At 40.5% G+C, this 19,157-nt stretch overlaps 1 protein-coding gene across 1 annotated transcript in view; it reads right to left on the minus strand.

The window, feature by feature from the left end:
• Positions 1–19,157, minus strand: part of MRTFA (myocardin related transcription factor A) — a 181,037-nt gene that overhangs the window by 28,146 nt on the left and 133,734 nt on the right. The window contains 1 exon segment of the mRNA XM_079140783.1: positions 8,447–8,512. Coding sequence (XP_078996909.1) covers positions 8,447–8,512 — 66 coding nt within the window.

A 19,157-nucleotide genomic window follows, 5' to 3' on the forward strand; every position in this document is an offset into this window, starting at 1 on the left:
GGGCCCAAATAGCAGAAAAGGGAGTCATCCTATAATTAAACTCAATCCAAAGTTAACTTTGAGTTCTGTGCAACATCCCTTGGCCCCAGCACAAGAGTGTGTCACACAGTTCTAGGCAGTTCAGTTGCCAGAACTGACCACTGACATGGCAACGGACACAGGACAGGCAGGTGAGGAGGGCTTTCTCCAGCACGGGAGATGAGAGGGTTCACAAGCTGTGTGTCCACCCATTTACATGCCACAGGTGCATCTTTCTTAGAAATTTACTTTTGCCATCACCTCTTGAACCCTGTGGACAGGGCTGTTCTCTACTTTAGCTCTCCTGGGGAGAAGAGAATAGCAATATCCTATGCCATGAAGAGGGGAAGATGCCTGAACCAGGCCCAGGGTTTCTCTACCACTGGTTCAAATCACTTGCAAGTGTCTTTGCAGTACAATAACATCTGGAGTGGTACTCCTGGGCCTGGAGAAGGATGATCTTTAGTGAGCTTTCCCCATGATTCTGGTGCCAATGAACTGGAAAATCACTGCTTCCCTAGTCCAAAAGGCAAAGAAGAGGTAAGAAAGTAAGTTTTATTTGCTCATTCTCCACTACCAGAGGCTGATTAAAAAGTACATTATGAGGAGGAGTCTGATGAATTTTCTCAACGCCTCATGAGTTTTAATTTTCTGAGTTCCTTTTAGTAGCACTGCAATGCACACGTTATTTCTTGAGAGCCAAAGTACCAGAGCTTTTTTAGCCATTTTCCTCATTCTCTGGCTATGGCCTACTACTGCTGGGATGGATTCCACACACTGCTGTTTGGAGCAGGGCCATGGTAATATGCCCAGTGGAAGGCAGTGTGGTCTTTACACCACGCAGTGGATGAGGAGCACAAAGGAGCCCTGGTTTCAGTGCAGGAAATAGGGAGAGTTCCTCACACAATGAGTGCTGCAAAGGCAGAGGTCAGCTTGTCACTAGTGTTTAAGGGTTCACACTAGCATCAGGTTGAGGATTTTTCTTTGATTCTGTATTCAGGCAGAGCAATGACTTAAGCTAGGACACAGTGAGCCAACTTCAGAGCAACTCTGAATGCCTGGAAATCAATCGTGTGCTCAATTCTGGATCCGTGCTTGGACGACTGTATCCTGAGAAGATGTGCACAATTTTCCAAGGAAACTCAATGGCACAAAGAAATTAAGACCCTCTAATTTAAGCAAGATTTACGATATGAGCAGTGGAATGATGCTCATGGCTTTGAACTGGCAGACATAAGCAGTAACTTGGAGCACTTAAAGAGGAAGGGGTCACTCTCACCCCACGGTCTCTCACCTGACTTCATCAACTGTATGTCTTGATCTGATGCTATTTTTAATTTTCAAAGGTGAAACTGTGCTGAGAACACAGCAGGCCATATCACCACATTCCCACAAGGGCAAGAACTACTGAACGTTAGCAATTCACAACAGGTCCAGGGCCAGAAAAGCTGTATTGAATCTGCCTACCCAGATACAGCGTGACCTAGGGCAAGTCACATGATTCCCCTGAAGCTACCAGCCCCGCTCACAACTGTACTGTACTTACTACTGCACCGGGTGAAGATTAACATTAAATAAAGTGAAAGTGCTCTGCCATCTGCCAGAAGCTGTGTTAAGCTTAAGGCACAGGTTCTGCTTTTTTCTGTGCCATCATCCTTCTGAAGCAATTACATATGTATGTAGTCAAATGCTAACTAGGCCTGGCTTCCATTTTTTGTCTTTCTGCTTTTAGTTGGCACACTAAAATGTCTACCAAAATATCCTGCAACAAAGCCATTAACCAAAGACTTGTATCTAGTTCCAGAGACTGACCATTATCAGTGGGAACCAGAACTACATTCATATTAAGCAAGGACAGAGCTTAGATAGACGTCTAAGAAGGGACCACATATTCTGGTACAAACCAGGATCCAAACTAACAGTCAGAAGCATTCTGCACACATCCTGTTTTGGTAAGCAGGCCTGCCACCACCCAGTTTTTGCACCTGAGCTGTCACCCCCACCCAAACCAGCAGGAAAGCCAACTATCAAGTATGGATGTAAAAAATGGATACCTGAAGAAGCTAAATCTTTTCCAAGAAGTGCAACCTGCTCTAGAGTCCTCCACTCTTTTTTTTTTTTTTTTTTTTTTGTGCTGGGGATTGAACCCAGGGCCTTGTGCATGTGAGGCAGGCACTCTATCACTCTACCAACTGAGCTATATCCCCAGCCCCGAGTCCTCCACTCTTGACCCTGGTGGTGGAAGAGGCTAAGACCGGGAGAGGTGGCCACATGGTCTTGTACAGCAAGAATGTCAATAGATACAGTGAATTCCAAAGGTTAAATCATTAAGGGCTGATTATTTTGAACTTGGTTGCTACAGTTTGAATAAAGGTCCCCTCCAAGGGCCAAGGTATAGTGGTTTGGTTCTCAGCTGGTGGCATTTAGGAGGTGATGAAGCCTTTGAGCCTGACAGGAGGTCTTCAGATGTGACTGGAGGTATGCCCTTGAAAGGACAGTAGAACCCCAGCCCTTGCTTCTTCCTCTTTTGCTTCCTAATCACCATGGAAGTTTTGCTCCACTGTGCACCCTTGTCATCATGTGAAGAGTGACAAAGGTATCACATTGGAGAGATGGAAAGGCAAGATGTAGCAAAGCTTATTAAAAACACAGACCTCAAATGCAGAATGAATTTAACATAATTATGCTATATGTGTAAATATACCATAGTGAATTCCACCTCTATGCATATTCATAAAGCACCAATTAAAAAAATAAATGGATGGATGGAAGGCCGGTCAGTAAGCGGGAGGGGGACTGAGGAGATGGGAAAAGGAGGCACTGGGGACTGAAATGGAGCAAATTAAATTCCTTCATGCATGATTATGTCAAAATAAACCCAACTATTACATATAAGTATAATGCACTAATAAAAGCATTTTTAAAACAAAACAGAGCTTGCCAGGGATGGTAGTACATGCCCTTAATCCCAGCTACTAAGGGGGTTGAAGTAGGAGAATTACAAGTTCAAGGCCAGTCTGGGCAACTTCTAAGATCTTGTTTCAAATAACAAAACAAAACAAAACAAACAAGGCTTGAGACGTAGAGTATCCCTGGGTTCAATTCCCACCACCAAAAGAAAAAAAATTACAGAGCTACAGGAGCCCACTAAGTGAAGCCAATCTGTCCAGGATCAATGTGAGATGCTTAGGGCCTACTTGTAGATGCTTAGGCCCTACTTGTAGACCCACAAACCACCTTTCAAAACCAGCTGACTGATCTGCCACTTGGCATTCCAAGGGTACACAAGTCTGAACGGCCTCTGGATTTAAACTAATTGGCAGCCCTCTCCAAGTTGTGCTGCCTTCACCTTCTGGATTCTCCTAACCACTCAGAGGGAACAGAACTTACTAATGGCACTACTGGACTAGCACATACATACACCACTTAAAGGCCTGGGTATGAAGCTCAGTGGTAAAGTGCTTGCCTAACATGTTTGAGGTCCTGCATTTGATCCCCAGCACCATGAAAAAAAAGAAAAAGGAAAAGGACAAGACAGGACAAGCTTGATAAAGAAGAGAAAACAAAGTCCCTAGAGTATCCCTAGGACAAAAATAATTATTTCTTCAGGTGCTTGCCAAGGCATCAAGGTTTTCTACTAATCTACTTGTGGAAACTGGTGAATCGGGATTAACTATAGTGTTAGAAACACATTGCCACTCTATGCTACTTCTCCAGGAGTCTCGATGGCACAAGAAGACAGAAAAAGAAGAGTCAGATATGGTTCTTCTCTCACACTCAAAGAGGTCACAGGAGGCTTCTTTCTCATTTGCCTGAGTCAGGAGAACTTCCACATTTTTCCTTTTCCTTCGAAAGGTTATTCCTCTGGGACAGTGCTCACTATCAAAACAATTCTCTTAATTTTTACCTTCCCCTAGTGACATTGTATACCTCTAAGTGTAGAAGAGTTGCAGGGAAGTTCTGTTTGAGAACAAAGGACACCTACCACCAGGACCCTCTTGTTTTGAGTCTTCACCCTGGTCACAATCCTGGTCACAATCTTTGACTTAGAGACCTGCTCCCTGTCTGTGCCATCTTTCCTCTCCCTTAAGAGCCTCAGATCTTCACAGAGTGTTAGAGAAAGTTCAGGACCTAGACTGTGAGTGCCTCTGCTGTCTGGCACTCTGCTCACGGGAGGGTTTAAGTGGTGTTAAATTCAAGACAGATGTTTTACACAATGAGAATACAGGATTACTGGGAAACAATCCTGTTCAACAGCTTATCAGAAACCAGAGTCAGCCCCACACTGAGGTGTGTGGGCAGAGCACATCAAGCAGCAGAGGAAACTGGAGGATGGTCACCCTCTAAATCTATGGAAAGTCCATTTCCCAACTGAACAACATATAAGAGCCGTTCTGCAGCACAGTGAATCCTGCAGATACAATGTCTGAACAGACCTCTGGGGAACTGTGTGTGAGTGTTCCGGGAAAAGAGCTGGGTGGGTTTTCTCTTCCTAGAGCTAGAAAAAAAAGTGGGCATGGGAAGAACTTGATAAAAGGTAATAAACCAGCCGAAACGATGAGACAAAACACAGCCATGGTGACCTTGCTCCTTTCCCTGGCTCAAGGCCCTGTCTTTCCTCCAGAGTTGTATAGCAAACTTAACATGAGGGCTCTTTTCAGAAACTCCTGAGGCCAACACAGTGGGAATGAAGTGGGCGCTTCCAACCAGCTGTTATTTTTTCGGGTTCTCCGAAGTTCTACAACGACCTGCCAACAACTTACACTTTGTCACAGCACTGCTCACGTTTTCCTTACAGATATGCAGTGTGGGTGAGGTAAGGAGTTGGTGAAGATAGCAAGGAACACTAAAGATCACAGTAAGAGAAAGGGGGGCTGAATGAAGCAGGGTTACTCCCTCATCTTCAGGAACCCAGAACCGCATCCATGTATCCATATATATATCAGGTATATAGATGAGCACACCTGAAACTATTCCCAAGTTTCAACATTCTTTCTCATATCTAAGAGTTTGCTACCTACTTCCATCACTAGAAAAGCAGAAAAAGATTGTGTCCACAGGTAATGGTGTCTCTTGGAAGGTGCACTGTTCTCATACAAGCAGGTCATTTCTACTCCTAGAGGAAAGGCAATTACTTTCACTTCACAGGGACAGAGAATAACCCAAAGTACACACAATTAAATATTTAGAACAATTTTAGAACCTGGGCTCCTGACAAAATAGGAACATCTGTTTAAATTCCATGTCCAGAATTTCAGCAGGTCTGCAACAGAGTGGGATCTGTTTCTAAAACACACACACACACACACACACACACACACACACACACACACACAATTAGCTGTCTTCATTCATGTAGGGCGAGGTACTGGAAACAGAAGCATAAATAAGATACTTTCTCAAGTTCATGGTCTACTACAAGATATAAGCAGATAACTGCAATAGCTGAAGCATCATCATCATTATTTTGGGGGGCACTAGGGACTAAACCCAGGGACATTTTCACCACTGAGCTGCATCCCCAGCCTTTTTTATTTTTGTATTTTGAGACAGGGTCTTGCTAAATTGCTGAGGCTGGCCTCAAACTAGGGATCCTTCTGCCTCAGCATCCTGAGTTGCTGGGATATTGGGCCACCTAATATCATATCAATCGTTTTAACAAGGCACACTATAAGAAAAGCTAAGCAAGGAAACTGTGATCGGTAAGTTCTAGTAAACAATGGTCTCCAGGAGCACCTGTTACAAAATGAAAGATAAAAAGAATAATTCAGGGCACCATCTGCCTGGTTCTTTGATCCTGAGAAACTGCATTATGATCTCAGAATTAGTAGCATAATCACAGTCAACATCCATGTATCAGTACTGAACTGCTCTTTATCATAAATGGGTAAACTACAGTTACCCAAATTGTGGCTGTTCAATATTTTGAGGGTAGGTATCATGCCTTATATTTCTTTAATTTCTAGATCATTTAAGACTACATTATGGCTGGGCACAGTGGCACACGCCTGTAATCCCAGTGGCTCGGGAGGCTAAGGCAGGGGGATGGAGAGTTCAAAGCCAGCCTCAGCAACTGAGTGAGGCCCTAAGCAACTGAGTGAGACCCTGTCTCTAAATAAAATATAAAAAGGGTAGGGGAATGTAGCTCAGTGGTTAAGTGCTCCTGGGTTCAATCCCCTGTACTTAAAAAAAAAAAAAAAAAAAAATCCTGCGCCTTAGGCACTTAGATACAAAGTAGACACTAAAAACATACCATCTTCTAGGAAAGGGACAAGCAGCTGAGATGCCAGGTAATTTGTTTCTCTAGGAGGTTTGCAGACTAGCAGGTCGGGAAGTGTTCTATAAAGCACAGTACTGACTGACTGCCCTACCTGATCACATTACTAACCCACTGCACAAACCACCTCACACTAAGGGTTAGGGTTGGGAAATCATTCGTTGAAGGGCCACAGGAGCTAGTTTAATGTAGGTAAACAGTTTGGTAGGAAGCTGCAGTAAACAAAAAGACTGGCTGATGCTTAGAACAGAAATAGACTCCTGACTGCTAACCTTTAAGGTTTTAACTCTGAGAAATGGATCTACCATTACCATGATATAAATCAAATACCATTCTCACTTGCCTTAAAAGCCTTCGATGGTTTCTCATTGTACTTAAAATTCAGTGTATCTCCTCCATGTGTTGACAGACCCTGGTGAATGGGCCTGTCCCCTTGCCCATCTCCACTAGACCCCCTCCCTCACACACCATGGCCCAGTCACACTCGCCTGTTCGAGGTTCTTTCAAAAGCACCAAGCTCTTGCCTGTACTAGGCCTGACATTTATTTTTTCCTTCTACCTGAACCCTCTTCCTGCTTTCTGAATGGTTGACTCCAACTCTTCTATAGATCTCAGCTCCAATATTTCTTCTTTAGGGAGGCTTTTCTTGGTCATCTTATCTATAAAGTCACCCTGCTTTATTCCTATTATTTGTTAACACATTCACACCAGTTAGTTTATATCATAGCATTTATTGGGTTCTAAAATTATCTTATTTACTTGTTTCCTTTTATTTATTTATTTATTTATTTATTTATTTATTTATTTATTTATTTATTTATTTATTTTAGGTACTGAGGATTCAAACTAGGGGCACTTTACCACTGAGTTATATTCCCAGTTCTTTTTATTTTTTTGAGATGGAGTCTAAATTGCTTACAGTTTCACTAAGTTGCCCACCTGTCCTCCTGCTTCAGCCTCCCAAGTCACTGGGATTACAGGTGTGCATCACCACACCTGGTTACTTGTCCCCTTTTTAATTATCAGCCTTGTCCTTCTAAACATAAATCTCCTGAGAGCAGGAGATTTATCTTGCTTTATCAATTGGAACATATTAGTACTATGAGTGAATGAGCGAATGAGATTTAGGAACACACAGTGGCAACAGGTCAGTAGCACTGAGTTAAGGTGGAAAATACCAGTTGTTCCATGATGAAGCCAGAAGCTGCTGCATGACTTTCTGTTTTGGTATCGGGGATTATACTGAGGGGTGCTCTGCCACTGAACCACATCCCCAACTCTTTCTTATTCTCACTTAATTGCCTCAAACTTGTGATCCTCCTGCCTCAGCCTCCAAGTTGCCAGAATTGCAAGCAATTTTCTAGGAGTATAGGTATGTGATACCATGCCTGGTGATTTTTATTTTATTTATTTATTTACTTCATTAGTATGTATACAAGCGGTGACGGCATACAAACAGAAGGAGAACTTGTCTTTCTGCTGATAAGTTAGAAAGAAATGTCAAAAGGAGCAAAATCCTGCTGGCTTCACCTTTTACTGTTTATAATGCTGTTGTTATTCAAAGTGGATTTTCTCACTATTGATAGATTCCAAGATTTAGTTTCCTTTCTCCCCCAAGTTACAGCTCTGCACACACTGGGCCAGCACCATGACAGTCCACCCACGATTTCACTCAGGCATGCTCGACACCCATGGCAGCCACAGGGCACCTGAGGATCTTGCTTTAAATTAACCTGTGGTTCATTGAAAATACTCAATGAGAACAGGTGGGCTAGAACGTAAAGGCAAAGCATGTGCAACAAGTGAGTTCTTCCTCACAAGAGCTCAGACAGAGCAAAGACTCCTCCTCTGGTACCGGGAAGTGTAACAAGGCATAGAAAGCTTCTGAAAGGTGTGATTTGAAAGCAAAGAAAGATTCACTGGCACCATTTATGCCTAATGCAGTTTGCGTCACAGAACTTCATCAATTAGGACAGTTATCTTAACTTTTTAGTGACTGAGACTCCCTGGACTTGGAAAAGCATGAGGAAGAAAAAGAGTGAAAAATAAAACCTACCGCCCTTGTTTTCTGTTACATGCTTTCAGGGGCATACTGGGTTCACACAACCATGTTAAAGTGACAATCAAAAGCTAAGAGAGAGAGGCACTTACGTGGCATGATCCCTTGGCTCACCAGTTCTTCCCGGGTCCGGCGTTGCTGGAGCTTCAACTGCAGTACTGCAGGGCAGCAAAGAGAGGAAAGATGAGGGATCAGTCGGGTATTCCACCTCAAAAGACACATTTTCAAATGCAGAGAAGTAAAAACAGAAGGTTGTAGCGTGAAAAGATTCCCTTGAATTGTAACTGTGTAATTGCAGAAGTGTCCTGATACAGCAGGGTTTCCGTATTCTGCTGTGGGTGGCAAGAGGAAGTTGCGAAGTGTCTTGCAGAGCGATAACAATCCACAGAGTACCCGAGACTTGCCTCTTGCTCAAAACCTTCTAAATATTGGGTCCTCCTTCTAAGACTGAAAAACACCAATTCTGAACTCATAGAAAATATCATGAGGACCACCACCCAGCAAATAGTGAGATCTCCAGGTACGTGCACTTCCTTATTGAATGTTTACAACGTGTATATAGTGAATGATCCAGCTGCTCAGAGGGCGGGAGATACTGGTTATTTGTAAACTCTTCTCTTTTATATCTAAAACCAGAGCTATTTTCACCAAGCTATGCATTTCTCTAGACCAGAAGATAGTGTGCCATTAATACACCTCTTTTCTTTCTCTTCCTCTTGACTCAGGGCCTTTTTATGTTGAGGTGAAACAACCAAGCTAGATGACTCAAAGCACATCCGGGCTAGTAGACTGAGAGGTGGTTCTCCTATTTCTACTTGGGCAACACTACCTAACAAAACAACTTAAAAGGGATTTTTATTAAGTTAGAAGTCAATTATTTAACTGCAAAAGTTACATATAGTTATATATATAGTTATATAACTGCAAAAGTTAAATTATATAACTGCAAAAGTTAATGGAACCTAAAGAGGCAACAACCAGACATTACACAGGACAATGGCAAGCTGTTGTTCCGAGACTAAGAAAATGTGCAAAGGGGAGTTAAGAGGATCCCATAGGCCAAAGGAAGTCCCCTTACATGATAGGTCTTCAATTATAGGGCCCTTCAAGTCACAGCTGAGGGGAACCTGCATCTGCTGGGAATCATAGGGTTCTTAACATTGGCCTCTTCCACAGAGCCTCTTCCACAGAGCAGTTTTTAGGGAGGCCTCCAAGATTGAGAGATCCATAACCAGGCTCCTGCCTGCATCTCAAACACAGCAGGTTCAAAGCAGAACCTCTTTTTCCCAAAAACCTAATCCACCACCCATCCTTCTCACCTCTTTAGGAATCACTACCCTCCCCAGTCCTGATTTCAACGTCTGAGCCAACTCCGATCTCCACACCTCACATTACTCTTACCAAATTTATCCCAACACTCTTTCCCTTCCTGCAGTAGCTCAAGGGCTCTGTCCTCACTTGGGTCACATCTCCCATTCTTTGACATCCCAACCAGGACTGTCCAGCTACTCTTCCTCAAGTACCATGAACCTCTTGCTGCCTCTTTTATTCACGTCACCAGGGAATGCCCACTTTCTTCATCTGGCCTTCCCAGCTCTCTCTCCCACATGCAGAATTACCCTGGACCTTCTGTGACCTACCTTTTAAACTGTTATGAAAAGTACAAAGTTCTGACTTTTAGTTTTCTCATCCTTAAAATGGTACCAACCTTACAGGGTTCCTCCTCTGCTCTCCACCCCCTCTTCCCCCTAGGACCCTGTACATGCTAGTCAAGTGTTCTAACACTGAGCACAAAATACGAAAAAGTATTCTGCCCTAAGTAATAGTTACCCCTAAACCTATCTCTCTTACTAGTTTATAAATTCCTAGAGGGCAGGAAATGTATCTTATTAATGGATGCCCCCAGCACCTCGTATATGGCTGGCATTTAATAATTGCTTCTTAAATTGAACTGGATCTCAAAATCTATAGTCTCAAAGTCTATAGTCTATAAAAACTAATATTTGTTCTTTAATAAATTTTTCATCTATAAAACTACAAAATTAAAGTCCAGTTATTGTCCCTCCTAAAAATTCCATATTGTCCCTCCAAAAATTTAATTTCCAACTCTGCACTCATCTAAAATCCGACCAAGTTTCCCATTCAAGTAACAGTGTTTACTCTGGGTCAGTATTATCTTAAGTATTACTACACCTGACTATAGGTGTGTATCATTTCAAACACTGCACCACTCTATCCTGCTAGCTCTAACAATGTACTTAAGACAGGAAAAAGGCAAAAGCAGTGAATTCTGGGTTATAGAGGTCAACTTATACTTCATTAATTTATCTTCCTGGCTGTGTAGATTTCCAATGATCCTTCTAAGATTTTCAACTACAAAGAAACAGCATATATGTGAATTTTCCTTTTTCTTAGTTATCTTACTTCCTCTTAATTCTAAACACTCTTGATAAAATGCCTTTACACTTTCATGTCTTACGGATTTCAGAAGAAATCATAACTCCTTTTCAGTAAATTAAGAAAGTGACATGAGCCATGTACCCTGTGCGCACTGCAGAAATCACCCCAATCAGGAGTTATGCTTCAATGACCATGAATTTAAAGCTCATTCATCCTCACCAAGAAATATCTGAAACCAGTGAAGATGTTTTCAGACAATGCTTAGTCCAAGGAGATTCAAGGGAATAAGGATTTGACATACCCTATCTCACTGTACGTCACTCTAGAGTCTTCAATAAAAACTAAACAAGAACAACTACTGTGCACAAGCCTGAGTCTTTATACAATCGCTGCTACTGAATTCCACAAATTTAATATATCATCTGTTTCTAAATGAGTCTGTGTGAACAGCCTATATATAGATGAACAGATGCCTTTAGAGTTGATGGACGGTGAAGTCCACTAAGCTGCCTGCCAGAAAAGTATTGGAAAAGAAACCATAAAGTGGAAAACCCTAGGCTCTCCACACCCCATGAAAATAACCAAGTTTTTCATCTGCCTAGAACAATGGCAACAAATGCTATTTGAATAATCAACTGCTTGGGAAATCAAAGTATAATACATTTATTTAAAAGCATTAATTATTAAAAAATAACTTCAGACAGTACTTTCTTACTCTGAATTCTGCCCCTATAAATTCCCAAAGTTGGTTCTACTAATAATTGAAACATTTTCCTCCTCTAACTTTCAGGCACCAGTCTCAGAATAAATAAGCAAATCAACTTAAGTCAGCAATTTACACAACTACTTCTAGCTTCAAAATGAAAAATGTGTTTTATTGGGAAGGGCAGAGAAGGAACAAGGTGGGTTTTAGTTTTACATGGAGCTCAACATACCGACAGAATGATCATCTCTGTAGCAGTGAATCATACCTACTGGTGTACTTTTACACACTTTGGTTGCTCCTATATGCCTGAAAAATCACTTAGTGGCATCCAATTTGTAAAAACATACCATACTTGGGTTCTGTCACTCAGAACCCAAGGTTATTCTCACGAGTTTCATTCCTAGGTTTTATGAAGGATGCCTCCAACAGAAGGTGTTCCCTAAATTCTACTGGGTTACTTTCCAGCATCACTACTGATGTAGGGATTTAGAGTTGGGATAGGCATTGTGTTCCCCATTCATTTACCTAAAACAAGAATTTACTAAAACCAACACTACTGTGTCAGACTGTGCAAGGTGCTAGATACACCTGTGGCCTCTAGTCACAGTGGAGAAACAGACATTGAAGAGTGACAACAAACAATTCCAAGTTGTGGTAAATATTTCACAGGACAAGAATAAAGTATATGAGAGAGGTCAAATCCTAGAATCCAGTTTTTCCTCCTTCAATGTTTTGTGATGACTAAGTCTTCACATTTTTGCTGCTACACAGTCAACTGTTTAAGATACTAAAAGTGTCTGGAGAATAGAGACTGCTGGAGAAACCACAGTGAGGAATTATGGCACACAGGCCACTTACTCCTAGGCTCTCACTTGCTTGCCTGCTCTGGGCTCCTGTGTCAGTTGGTCAGCAGGTCTACTCGCCTCAAATGTGGGCCGTATTCAATTCTTCCTTAGTTCTTTATTCAAAACTTCTCTTTTCTTCAGTATTCACTCAAGGAATAAGAGGGTTTGCTATATGCCAGACAGATACAGTTCATGTCTTTAGTGAAATTTAATATAAGGAGGAAACAAACATCAAATGAGTACTAACAAGTGTGAAGAGAATTTTCAAAGTAAAGAGACACATCCTAACTAAGTGGTTAGAGTAGTCTTATTCTTGCACTCAACATTTTTTTTTTCCCAGGGCTGGGGACTGAACTCAGGGTCCTACATGTGTTAGGCAAGCACTCTGCCACGGAGCTAAATCCCCAACCCCTCAAACATCTTTTGTATTCTCAAAGGGCTGAGTGTTAGGGTTGTGTATTTGAAGAAAATATAGTCTTCATCCTCACAGAACTTAGGTCTACTGGGAAAAGGGGTTCAAAATGAATTGCAATGCTATAAGAAAGATATTCATGTCTATAACAGCACTTTCACTCAAAAAGAAAAAGAGAAACACAACTTTGAAAGCACACATGCCAAAAGTGGATTTGCCCTAAGGGTTCCTGGCAAAGTTAAGTCTTATCTGGTCTTGTGTATGTGTGCGTATATATAAAAAAGAAATGGTTTCTTGGGGGAAAAAAAAAGTGTTATATATCTTTTAGGTATTATGAGAGCACAAAGGTGATACTACCCAATGGTGGATGTCAAAAAGAAAAATAAGATTCATTCTATATGAGGTAGAATGAGTGGACACACAGCTGAGATTTTAAAATATTTTATATTCATGCTTAGTTAGTTTGTACCAAAGTTTTAAGTAGTTTTGTGATATTCCCAAAAAGTAATTCTCCTCTGGGTCCCTGCTTATTGTATGTGCCCTACTATGTTTCAATGTGCCCCAAAAGGCTGGTGTTGGAAATTAAAGCTCCAAATTCATATGTTAATGGTGACTGATGGTGGGGTTATTTGGGAAGTCATTAGGATTAGACAAGGTCATGAGGTTGGGCACCCACGATGGAATTAGTGGCTCTATATGAGGAAGAAAAACCCAAGCTAGCACTCTTGCTCTTTCTCACCACGTTAAGACAAGGCAAGATGGCCCTAACAGATGTTGGCACCATGCTGTTGTCCTTCCCAGCTTCCAGAATCATGAGTCAAATTAACTTTAATTCTCTATAAATTACCCAGTCTGTGGTATTTTGTTACAGCACCAAAAAATGTGCTAAGACACTCTTACAAATCTTTCCTGACACATCTTAGAAAGATATAAAAGAGAACAGAGACGTTTCTGGGTTTCTTTACTTGGTTCCATCGCAAATCCTGCTCTCTGCCTCTACTCTTACAGTATCCCATTGAACTGTTTTCCATTCTTGTTTCCCTAATCCACAATTCCAATTTTTGTATTAGGGGATGCTCAACCTATAAAGTTCATATGAACATTTCAAAATTAAAAAAAAGAATCAAAGACCTGACATACTTCTAGTCCCAAGCATTTCAGATAAAGGATATTCAACCTATATATAATTTTCTTAAGTTTCCTAAACACTAAGTTTCTCTAGTCCTTTTCATGATTAATTTTCTTCCTTCAACTTACTGTTCTCAGATTCCAGGCATCTGGTAAGTAAAGAGCAAGGCCTAGAGAAGGGTGGAAGAATCAGCACCGTTCAATGTTGAAAGTGAATGTACGGTGAGTGCTCAAAGCATGCTTGTAAAATTCTAAGCTAATAAAAAGTAGTGGTTAAAGGATCAAGAAAGAACTATTTATCTTTTGCCAGAAAAACGAGGAGCTGCTGAATTTTAAATCCAAAGTTAAGACAAAAAGGAGATGTGGCTCAGTGGCTATGTGTCCCTGGGTTCAATCCCCAGTACAAAAAAATTATGTTATATTAAAATTTAAAAATAAAAATAAAAACCATATGGCTAACTGTGATGGGGTGGGTTCCTTGCCCTGGATCTTTGAAGAAAAAAAGGGCACTGGTGGGAAAAATGAATGAAATTCAAATAAAGTTTGGAGTTTACTTAATATTAATGTGCAATATTAATCCCTTAGTTTTGACAGATGTACCACGGTTATATAAGATGCTGCCATTAGAGACAAGTGGGTGACAGGTATAGGGGAACTCTGCACCATCTGTGTAAGTCTAAAATTATTCTAAAATAAAAAGCTTACTTTAAAATCCATGGATTTAACTCTTCTTTCAGAAAGGCTTATGAATCAATTACTGAAACATTTCACAGTACAGGTTTTTCAAACTGAAATGCTGCCATCTCTTGGACAGAAAGAAATGTCCAATTCCATAAATGATTGATTATGAATAATAATAATGGATCTTCTAATAAATTCAAATTACAAAGCGATTTGTGACATAATCAAGTAACAACTACACACAATGTAACATAAAGACATTATAAGAATCTCTAAGTTTGTTTAAAAACCACAAATTATACAAACTGAGATTTCAAATTTGATTAAGTTTTACTGATGTTCTTTCCAACATTTTACAATCCCATAAGTTTCTCTTCCATCTCTGCATACACAGTGGGTAAACATGAGTTGAATTTGTTTTTCAAATAATCTGTTTTAGAAACCAGAAATAATATCAAAAAATGGTAAATATCCTCTATTTAATCTGATGCCATCAGGGATAAAAGGCAGAGTTCTACATAAAATACCTTGGTTAACCTGGGCTACTTATTCATCTAGCCTAGTAATTTATAAAGGATCAACGTATAAAAACTTAAGCTATTGGAATATGCAAAACAAAAGGTCTCTATTGTGTAATAATATTTTTAAATGGCATGCATGCGTTATTTTAGTTTCCACCACAAAACTACATGCAAGATGCTACTATCATTTTATGGACAAGAAACTTCAAATCTAGAACTTCAACTTGCTCAGGTCATAGAGTGAATAAAGGACAGAGCAGAAACAGGAACCAGCTCTGTCTGAATCTAGTACAAGCGCCCTTAAGTACTGTTTATATGTTCCACTTCTCTTCTTTCATAAGACCCAGCAGTTGTCTATATTTTAAAACAACACAACATGTTACTTAACAGTGCTATCCATATGTGGCTGGAAAGAAATAATCTATATACTTACTAACTAGGGGAAAATTCAGGTAATTGCAGTGAATAGTACAAAATACGTATAGCATATATTAGAACTCTAGAATCTGAAAATGCTGCTTATAATCAAATTCCAAAGGAAACAGACATTCTAATAGAGCAACAGTGGCTACACCTAATGGGAAAGAAGTCTAGAAAGTTGCAAAGAACTCCATAGGCCTATTTCCCATTTAGCTCGCCAAGCAGGTACATCTACTCTATAAAGGCAGAAAGTTATCTGCTTCAGAGGTCCTGCACTGGTACTAGAGATAGTCTTAGTTGGCTGGCTGGTTCGTTCGCTCGTTTGTTCGTTCATTCATTCATTCACTCACTGAATGCACCTATGCCAGGAACCATGTTGAGCAATAAACCAGTAACATGCACAGATGAGGTCTCTGCCTTTGTAGAGCATATATTCTGGGGGTGGGAGGACATAACATCAAGTTATATACATTTTAACTTCAACAGGTACATTAGTGGAGAAAATACAGTGGAATAATAATATGGAGTGACTGAGGCATGGTAATCTTAGGTGGAATAAACAGAGGTCAAAGCGAGTGCAAAAGTACTATGAAAAGGCTTGAGAAAAAAACTAGTATCTAAGAAATGAAGGATCCAGTATGTTTAGCTTCTACATTAGGTAGTCATTGGGTCAGGTGAATTACTAGAGAGACTTCCTTACTCTCAACAGCTATTTGAGATATGTGCTACCTCTATTTTATAGATGAAGAAACTGAGGTTCAAAAAGGTTAAGTAACTGGTGGCAGAGCTAGTGAGAGTAGTGCGAGAGTTCAGATGGCTTGATACCAAACTCTGTGATTTTTCTATGACATCACACTTAATCCCAATCACAGCAAAAATAATTATATATAAATAGTAAGTCAGTCAAACTCTTCATCATATCACCAGAAAATTCTGGAGCTAACCATTTCATTCTGGGTACTCATCTCCCTCTTCTCTACTTGTGGCAGAATGATGACAAACTACCAAGTACTTCAGTGTCATCATACTCTTTTCCAAGGATCTCTAAGGTGACGTTCAAGCACTTCCATCATAATACCAGGCACTGTGGTGTGCACCTGTAGTGCCAGCTACTTGGGAGGCTGAAGAGGGAGGATCACTTGAGCCCAGGAATTTGAGACCAGCCTGGGTAACATAATAAGACCAACCTGTTAGTTAAAAACTAAAGTCTTACCACATAAGATTTGATCATAGTATGTCCTTGCACTAAATGCCTAAATGGCACAGAAATAAACTGGGAATTTGCTTCCTTTAGCATATTCAGGCAGGGCCATCTGAATAATCCCTTCCAAAGTTGAAAGTACTAGGAGTGGGCATTTTCCTTGTGGCATTAATTCTACTCAGAAAATATGGACAGTCTAGAATCTCATTTGCTAATCTCTGTTGGTATGACTATGAAAAATTTTTCTGTGGACTTAATTTTTCTTCACTGCCTAAGAATTAAGTCCACAAAATTAAACTCTTTGCAGTGTATGAACATGAAAGTTGAGACTAGCAGCAAAACTTGCTGGAAAGAGTTAACATTTTCAAGATCAAATACCTTAAGAAGAAGCCAGGAGCTTATTTAACTGTAGGATTTCTCCACTCCCCACACCCCAGGATTTGTAAAGACATCTTAAAAACAGGTAATGTGCAATAGCAGGGGAGTTCATGTTGCTATACAAACTGCAACTTTGTATTTCCTGAAGTTTGTGTGGTTGAATTTGCAAATGGTACATTGGATTACAGCAGGTTTTGCACAAAATTTTACAAAACAAACCTGAATTAGGTTAAAGCAGAACTGAAATCAATGTCTTTTCTGGCCATTGATGGAATGATTTCCATCTTTCCTACAGTAGAATCCTTCCTTATATTTAGGTATTTGGTTCCTTAAGCACACACCCCAGTTAATAGGGATATTCCAGTCTAATAGCTAAAGCAGAATGCAAAGTGATCAAATAATTACCCAGTTACCAAGTATTACAATTTTCTACCATGATTAGGAATAATGCAGAGAATGCTACATATATCAGCAGACTGCTCTGTTTTAAATTTTTTTTACTCATTTGGCACATAATTGTATGTTTTTATGAGGTACAATATGTTTTGACTCATATACACTGGGTAAATTATTAGAGTAATTAGCATATCCATTACCTTAAACTTTAATCATTTCTTTATGGTGAACACATTCAAATTTCTTTCCTCTATCTGGAAACAGGCAATGCCTTATTTTCAATTATACTTATCCAGAATGTTCTTTGCTAAAAGTCCCTGATAGAAGCTACTTGTACTTTTTCTCCTGCTTTTTCAAGTAATTCCAATATTTATACACTCCTTCAGAATCTCATCCTAGTGGTTTCAGAAAAATTATTTAATCTTGTGTGACACACTATGTGATCCACAATACCCAAGACCTCTCTTCCTCTGGCTTTTTGTTTCTCCTGGGTATGAAGACAGCTAGAACTACAGCAACAGCTGAGGATCATTAAATGGACAGAAATAGCTTAGGAGACTCCAATGGTGTGTGCGTGGGGAGAGGAGAGGCTGAGTATCAGATTAAAAAAATCAAAAGGGCAACAGGAAAGTGTGGCGGGGTGAAATGTAAGGAGTATATTACACTTAATTTCCTTTATACAGCTAAGGGGATGCACGGAGCAAAGGGTGACTGCAGCCTAACTTGCTTCCCACCTATTCTCAGATGGGTGGCTTAGTCAAACTTAAGAATGCAAGCTGAATGAAGATCGGCTGAGGTAGGAAAGGAGGGGAGTTGCGGAATCCCAAAAGCTAACTAACCCCAGGTCATCCCCACTCTGGAGGAAACACTCAAAGGAGTTGAGTCAGTTCTGGGGCTATACTAACAATAAAAAGCAACTCCAAGAAGAGGCAGGAGCAAATACTGTGAGAACATATCACCAATCCTTAAGTGGACTCAGAGACCGGCCCAGTCCCAAAGCATCCCCTCAACTGGGGAGGACCAAATGCTACATGAAATGCAGGCTCTTCTTGCCAGGGCACAGCCATGCGTTAGCCTTTGAACCTGGCAGGCTTCCGAAGGTTGGTGCAGGAATGTGCCATCTGCCTGGCCCACTGCCCTAGTATATTCAGCACATACCTGAATGCCCTAGAAGAGCTTTATTCAGATCACCTCAAGAGACTGGGCTTGCATATCCTAATCTACGCCTTTAAGTCTGATTAGTCCTAGGACCCTTGGGTGCCTTCTTCATTCCCATACTTGCTAGGTTGCCTATTCAATAGCATCAGGTTCCTCTCTCACCAAGGCATTTCTTTATAACTAATCTTACCAGACTAGTTTCAGATGGTTCCCCACCTTCAAGCCTGAAAAGGAAATGATTCGATTGCAGACATTATGACTGCAACTCTCTTTGGCAAGATTATTTTGTAACTGTGAGACTGCATGAACTTCAGCTGGACATTTAATTTAAGGCACCTAATAATTTGCTAGAGCAAGCTCCATGTTGATGGTTGATCTCAACAAAAAGCAACCACCACTCTACCCTCTCTTCTAGAATAGCTTCTTTTCTAACCACAAATCTGGAAGGAAAATATAATCATGTAAATTTCCAAACTATATCAATTTTGTCTAAACTATTTTTGAACCTGGTTTTCTATAATAAGCCCAAAACCTCACTATAATTGCCTGATCCTGAG

This window comes from Sciurus vulgaris (assembly GCF_902686455.1).
Source record: "Sciurus vulgaris genome assembly, chromosome: 5".
Lineage (NCBI taxonomy): Eukaryota > Metazoa > Chordata > Mammalia > Rodentia > Sciuridae > Sciurus > Sciurus vulgaris.